The sequence below is a fragment of the Nicotiana sylvestris genome, chromosome 12, assembly GCF_000393655.2.
Source record: "Nicotiana sylvestris chromosome 12, ASM39365v2, whole genome shotgun sequence".
In the NCBI taxonomy this organism is placed as follows: domain Eukaryota; kingdom Viridiplantae; phylum Streptophyta; class Magnoliopsida; order Solanales; family Solanaceae; genus Nicotiana; species Nicotiana sylvestris.
Genome location: NC_091068.1, coordinates 21,938,358 through 21,945,811, shown reverse-complemented (window position 1 = coordinate 21,945,811; position 7,454 = coordinate 21,938,358). Strand labels below are relative to the sequence as shown.

Genomic DNA, 7,454 nt, shown 5'->3' with positions numbered 1-7,454 from the left:
CAACTATTCTTCCTTGTTCTCCAGGTGGACGCCTGATTGCCGATATTTCAACTGTTCTTCCTTGTTCTCCAGGTGGACGCCTGACTTCTGATACTTCAACTGCTCTTCCTTGTTCTTCAGGTGGACGCCTGACTTCTGATACTTCAACTGCTCTTCCTTGTTCTCCAGGTGGACGCCTGACTTCTAATACTTCAACTGCTATTCCTTGTTCTCCAGGTGGACGCCTGACTTCTGATACTTCAACTGTTCTTCCTTGTTCTCCAGGTGGACGCCTGACTTCTAATACCTCAACTGTTCTTCCTTGTTCTCCAGGTGGACGCCAGACTTCTAATACTTCAACTGTTCTTCCTTGTTCTCCAGGTGAACGCCTGACTTCTAACACTTCAATTGCTCTTCCTTGTTCTCCAGGTGGACGCCTGACTTCTGATACATCAACTACTCTTCCTTGTTCTCCAGGTGGATGCCTGATTTCTAATATTTCCATTGCTTTTCCTTGTTCTCCAGGTGGACGCCTGATTGCTGATACTTCAATTGCTCTTCCTTGTTCTCCAGGTGGACGCCTGACTTCTGATACTTAAACTGCTCTTCCTTGTTCTCTAGGTGAACGCCTGACTTCTGATACTTCAACTGCTCTTCCTTGTTCTCCAGGTGGACGCCTGACTTCTAATACTTCAACTGCTCTTCCTTGTTCTCCAGGTGGACGCCTGACTTCTGATACTTCAACTGCTCTTCCTTGTTCTCCAGGTGAACGCCTGACTTCTGATACTTCAACTGCTCTTCCTTGTTCTCCAGGTGGACGCCTGACTTCTGATACTTCAACTGCTCTTCCTTGTTCTCCAGGTGAACGCCTGACTTCTGATACTTCAACTGCTCTTCCTTGTTCTCCAGGTGGACGCCTAACTTCTAATACTTCAACTGCTATTCCTTGTTCTCCAGGTGGACGCCTGACTTCTGATACTTCAACTGCTCTTCCTTGTTCTCCAGGTGGACGCCTGATTGCTGATACTTTAACTGCTCTTCCTTGTTCTCCAGGTGGATGCCTGACTTCTAATACTTCAACTGTTCTTCCTTGTTCTCCAGGTGGACGCCTGACTTCTACCACTTCCATTGCTCTTCCTTGTTCTCCAGGTGGACGCCTGACTACTAATACTTCCATTGCTTTTCCTTGTTCTACAGGGGGACGCCTGACTTCTAATACTTCCATTGCTTTTCCTTGTTCTCCAGGTGGACGCCTGACTTCTAATACTTCAACTGCTCTTCCTTGTTCTCCAGGTGGACGCCTGACTTCTAGTATTTCCATTGACTTCTAACTGCCCCTGTTTTAAATCAAAGAAAATTTTGTTAGTTTAAAGCAGGGTGGTTAGTTGTGTCATTCTTGCTGAGGGTGGGGTTTCTCTTTGTCTTGTTTTACTGCCTTGGAGTGGTTGAAAAGACCGTTTTGTCCTTGTAATTGATCCTTAACCGTAGGATCCCCAACTGTTGTTTTCACTTCAAACCCTTTCAATTGTAATCATATGTCTCTCCTGACATTACTGAACCACTTTTCTGATTCAACTTTCTCACACCCATATCTTATTTTCATCATATTACTTCCCGCCTTTCATGGCCTTATTTTGCATTATGCAATCTTGAATCTTGGTAGTATACCTTGACATTCCTTTTTATTTGTTCGGAACAAAACTTACCTCAAAAGCTTTGGAAGAGTAAGATTATTAGTGACGAAACATGACGATTTCGACAATATAGAATGAAAAGAAAAATCCAAATTTGGATAACTGTTGGAGAATGAATAAGGAACTTATCTGATTGGAGTTACTGGCACCAATGATCAGGGTATGCATTTTGGATTAATCAACCCAGTCTTTTTAATCAATCTCTTTTTCAATTGTTTCATTTTGCTTTCCCAAAATTTCCACAACCCAATTTTACTTTTACCAATTTACAAACCTTGTTCGACTTGCAGTATCTTAAAGAGTTTTCACCGACAAACCTTCCTCATTTGTTCATTTCTTAATTCCTTTTCGCCTTATGGTGCCTGTGAAGGTTTTCACCAATAAGACTCTCTCATTTTCTTTCTCTCAGCTTCCGTTGTCTCATGGTGCCCGTGACGGTTTTCACCTATAAGACTCTCTCATTTTCATTACTTCTTCTTGTTTGGACCAGAGTGTTATGAATCATCTTCATTTGCTCGACTCGGCATTTTTCTAAGATTGATCGAAAGGTCTTTTTTGGTATGTGGTTGGAATGAAAGGGTATCAAAAGTTAAACAATTTTGATAAGGGTTTTAAAAATTACAACTCTTGGAATCATTTTTCTTATTGCCAATATAATTCCTGCCCCAGTTTCTTGATTGGGGTCTCTTGATGTTTCCTTCTATGCACATTATGTAAATTATGCACCCTATGACCGAGCCGTGAGGCGCCTACGTATCCTCTTTGAGGAATCAGGTCAAACGTAGTTCACTCCAATAATAGTGATTTTCTATTTTTCTTTTCTTTTTTTTTCTTTTTTCTTTTTTTTATTTGATTTTCATTGATTCCAAGAGAGGGTAAGAAAGAAACGAATGTGGATCAAAAGGGGAAACAAAGGGTACAGTGTTTGGATAGCAGAATAAATTGCCTTTATCATTCCAATCTTCGAAATAATGCCAAATACAAACATTCAATAATTATACCAGAGAAAAATCATGCATAATATCTCTTTACCGCATCAGAATTGATAGCCATGTCTATGCATTTTCCTTCAATATCTATTAAACATAATGCACCATTGGACAATACTCTGGTCACAATGAATGGTCCTTGCCAATTCGGGGCAAATTTGCCCTTTGCTTCAACCTGATGTGGAAGAATACGTTTCAGCACATGTTGACCCACTTCAAACATTCGGGGATGCACCTTTTTGTTGTATGCCCTTGCTATTCTTTTTTGATATAATTGGCCATGACATACTGCTGCCAATCGTTTTTCATCAATCAAGTTTAACTGTTCCAAATGGGTTTTGACCCATTCATCATCATCAATCTTAGCCTCGGCGACGATCCGAAGGGAAGGAATTTCAACCTCTGCAGGAATTACCGCCTCAGTGCCATATACCAACAAATAAGGAGTTGCTCCTACTGAAGTGCGAACAATAGTGCGATATCCCAACAATGCAAATGGTAATTTTTCGTGCCATTGTCTTGAACCTTCTACCATTTTCTGAAGTATCTTCTTTATGTTTTGTTGGCTGCCTCGACTGCTCCATTCGCCTTGGGCTGATATGGGGTAGAATTGCGATGTATAATCTTAAACTGTTGACATACTTCCCTCATTAAGTTACTATTAAGATTAGCACCGTTATCTGTAATGATCACCTTTAGGATTCCGAATCGACATATGATGTTTGAGTGAACAAAATCGACCACAGCTTTCTTGGTCACTGATTTGAATGTTTTGGCCTCAACCCACTTGGTGAAATAATCAATGGCTACCAGAATGAACTTGTGCCCATTGGATGCTACTGGCTCAATCGGTCCAATGACATCCATGCCCCAAGAGACGAAGGGCCATGGTGCCGACATTGTGTGCAACTCGGATGGTGGAGAGTGAATCAAATCCCCGTGTATCTTGCATTGGTGACATTTGCGCACAAAACTGATACAATCTCGCTCCATGGTAAGCCAATAGTAACCAGCTCGGAGAATTTTCTTTGCCAACACATATCCGCTCATGTGAGGTCCGCAAACTCCCGAATGTACTTCAGACATGACAGCCATAGCTTGTCTAGCATCTATGCATCTTAATAATCCATGGTCTGGTGTTCTTTTATACAAAACTCCTCCACTTAAGAAGAATCCATTTGCCAATCGCCTAATGGTTCTCTTTTGATCCCATGTGGCTTGTGTTGGATATATCCCTATTCTGATATACTTCTTGATGTCGTGGAACCATGGTTCACCGTCAAATTCCTCTTCAACCATGTTGCAGTAAGCGTGCTGATCGTGGACTTGAATATGCAGTGAATCCACATAATCTTTGTCTGGATGGTGCAACATTGATGCCAGGGTAGCCAATGCATCGGCAACCTCGTTATGGATTCTTGGAATATGCCTGAACTCCACTGATCGAAACCGTTGACAAAGATCATATAGGCATTGTCGGTAGGGTATGAGCTTCAGATCTCGTGTTTCCCATTCTCCTTGAATTTGATGTACCAAAAGATCCGAATCTCCCAAGACCAAGATTTCCTGGATGCCCATGTCTGCGGCTAGTCTTAACCCCAGAATACAAGCTTCATACTCAGCCATATTATTGGTGCAATAAAATCGAAGTTGAGCCGTAACAGGATAGTGATGCCCTGTTTCAGAAATAATTACAGCTCATATCCCGACTCCTTTCATGTTAGCGGCCCCATCAAAGAAAAGTTTCCAGCCAGGTTTTTCAATTTGCTCCATCTCACCGATATGCGTTATTTCTTCATCGGGAAAATAGGTTTTCAATGGCTCGTACTCCTCGTCGACCGGGTTTTTGGCTAAATGATCGGCCAATGCTTGGATTTTCATTGCAGTCCGAGTCACATAGATGATGTCAAATTTTGTGAGCAATATCTGCCATTTTGCAAGTCTCCCCGTTGGCATAGGCTTTTGAAAAATATATTTCAACGGATCTAGACACGAAATGAGGTAAGTAGTGTAGGATGACAAATAGTGTTTCAATTTCTGAGCTACCCAAGTTAGGGCGCAACATGTCCTTTCCGGATGAGTGTACTTAACCTCATAAGCTGTGAATTTCTTGCTAAGGTAGTAGATGGCCTGTTCTTTTTCTGCCGGTGAGGTCATGCTGCCCCAATACACAACCAAAGGAATTTTCCAAGACCGTCAAGTAAAGAATCAAAGGTCTTCCTGGCTCTGGCCGAACCAGCACGGGTGGATTTGATAAGTATCCTTTTATCTTATCAAATGCTTCTTGACACTCATCAGTCCACTTGACCGCAGCATCTTTCTTCAACAATTTGAAAATAGGCTCACAGGTTGCCGTGAGCAGAGCAATAAACCTGCTAATGTAATTCAACCTCCCTAACAAACTCATTACTTCAGTTTTGTTCCTTGGAGGTGGCAATTCTTGGATGGCTTTGATCTTTGATGGGTCTAGCTCGATGCCTCGCCGACTGACTATGAATCCCAACAGCTTTCCAGATGGAACACCAAATACGCACTTGGCAGGGTTAAGCTTGAGGTTGTACCTGCGAAGTCTCAAGAAGAATTTCCTCAAATCCCCAACGTGGTCGGCTTGATGCTTCGATTTTATGATCACATCGTCCACGTATACCTCAATCTCCTTATGTATCATATCATGAAACACCATGGTCATTGCTCTCATGTAAGTTGCCCCGGCGTTCTTTAAACCAAAGGGCATTACCCGGTAGCAATAAGTTCCCCATGGTGTGATGAATGTCGTCTTCTCTGCATCTTCTTCATCCATTAGAATTTGATGATATCCGGCATAACAATCCACAAAAGATCTTATCTCATGCTTGGCACAGTTATCGATCAAGATATGGATATTGGGCAATGGGAAGTTATCCTTCGGACTTGCTTTGTTGAGATTGCGGTAGTCGACGCATACTCTAATTTTGCCGTCTTTCTTTGGCACAGGAACGATATTAGCCAACCAAACAGGATATCGAGTGACTCGAATGACCTTTGCTTCCAACTGTTTGGTGATTTCTTCTTTAATTCTCACACTAATATCAGGCTTGAACTTTCTCAACTTTTGCTTGACAGGAGGCACCATTGGATCAGTGGGCAATTTGTGAACCACTAAATCAGTGCTCAAACCTGGTATGTCGTCATATGACCATGCAAAAACATCTTTAAATTCTATGAGTGCTTTAATTAACTCTTCTCAGATCTTTGGTTCGAGATGGACACTTATTTTAGTTTCTCGGATATTATTTGTGTCTCCTAGATTGATGTCTTCAGTATCACTCAGATTAGGTTTGGTTTTTTCTTCAAAATGAATTAGCTCTTTACTAATCTCCTTGAAAGCCTCATCCTCAACATATTCTGATTCATAATCACAATATACTTCTTGAATTATTATTTCGGAACCAGATTGATTTTTAAGAATGGGCTGAGGATTCCTCATGCATGCCATATCACTAGAGCCAGCGTAAAAAGAACTGTACAGAAAAAGAAGAAAAAGAAAAGAAAACTATCAGGAATGATAATGAAAAGGAAACTGTATTTTATTGGATGATGAAAGATAACAAGGTTTGCACACTTCAAACCACCTGTAAGATAAACATCGGGATTACAACCCTGAGGTATCCCAAACAAACTGAAGGAAAATCAAAATAAACTACCAAGACTCCTTTCGAATGGGGAGAGGAATGGCTTTCCAATTATTAAGCCTTGTCTCTGGCCAGACAAATTGAACTTCTACGTCGCTAAAAGCTTCACTGCTTTCCACCATGTTCACATCGTCAAACAGCTTTTCGAATCTTTCAATTAATTCCTCCTCAGGATTAATCATGGATTTAGGAATTGCTGTTATCGGGTGATTTCTGGTACCGGACTTGACAAAAGATTTTGATAGATGTGGGACTGGCTTTGGAAGGACTCATGCCTTCTGTTTTGGCTTCTTGGCTTTTCTCACATCTGCGACAGTGGGCATGAATCCCAAACCAAAAGTTCCCCAGTTCTCGGGGAGAGATACTGGTTGTATAATGCCTTGCAAAGATGATCCCAAACCTTTGCCGGGTACAAAACCATTCTTTAACATTTCATAGGCTACCATGACTGATGCAGAGGTTATCTTTGGATTCAGAAGGTACTTCCCCTCTGGAATTTTCTCTACCGACATTGTGTCGGAAACTTGGTAAGCCCATGGTCCCTGGTCATTTTCTATTCCCTCGACCGGTACAATGGCACCGCTGTGAGCATTTAAACTGTCTTCCCCATGCACAACTATTTCCTGTTTATCCCATTCAAACTTGACCACCTGGTGTAGTGTTGACGGGACTGCTTTAGCAGCATGGATCCATGGTCGACCCAACAACAAATTATAGGAAACAATTATATCCAACACCTGAAACTCCATTGTGAATTCAACTGGCCCTATGGTTAGTTCCAGCACTATGTCGCCAAATGAATCTCTGCTTCCACCGTCAAACCCTCGTACGCAAATACTATTCTTCTGGATCCTCTCCTCTTTGATTTTCAACTTGCTTAGAGTGGAGAGAGGGCAGATGTTTGTGCTTGACCCGTTGTCAACCAATACCCGGGTTATTATGGAGTTTTCACATTTCAATGTGAGGTAAAGAGCTCTGTTGTTCTCAGTACCTTCCACAGGCAATTCATCGTCAGAAAATGTGATTCTGTTTGCTTCAAAGATTCTGTTGGCTATTTTTCCCAAGTGATTCACGGAGATCTTGTCAGGAATGTGTGCCTCATTTAGGATTTTCATTAAAGC

At 41.7% G+C, this 7,454-nt stretch overlaps 1 protein-coding gene across 1 annotated transcript; it reads right to left on the bottom strand.

Annotated features, from left to right (window-relative positions):
- Positions 1-1,306: 1,306 nt before the first annotated feature.
- LOC138882779 (uncharacterized) lies at positions 1,307-4,288 on the bottom strand. Its single transcript, XM_070163410.1, has 2 exons — positions 3,813-4,288; positions 1,307-1,316 (listed from the first exon to the last, which is right to left on the bottom strand). The coding sequence occupies exons 1-2, from the start codon at positions 4,286-4,288 to the stop codon at positions 1,307-1,309; spliced, it is 486 nt and encodes a 161-aa protein (XP_070019511.1).
- Positions 4,289-7,454: the final 3,166 nt, after the last annotated feature.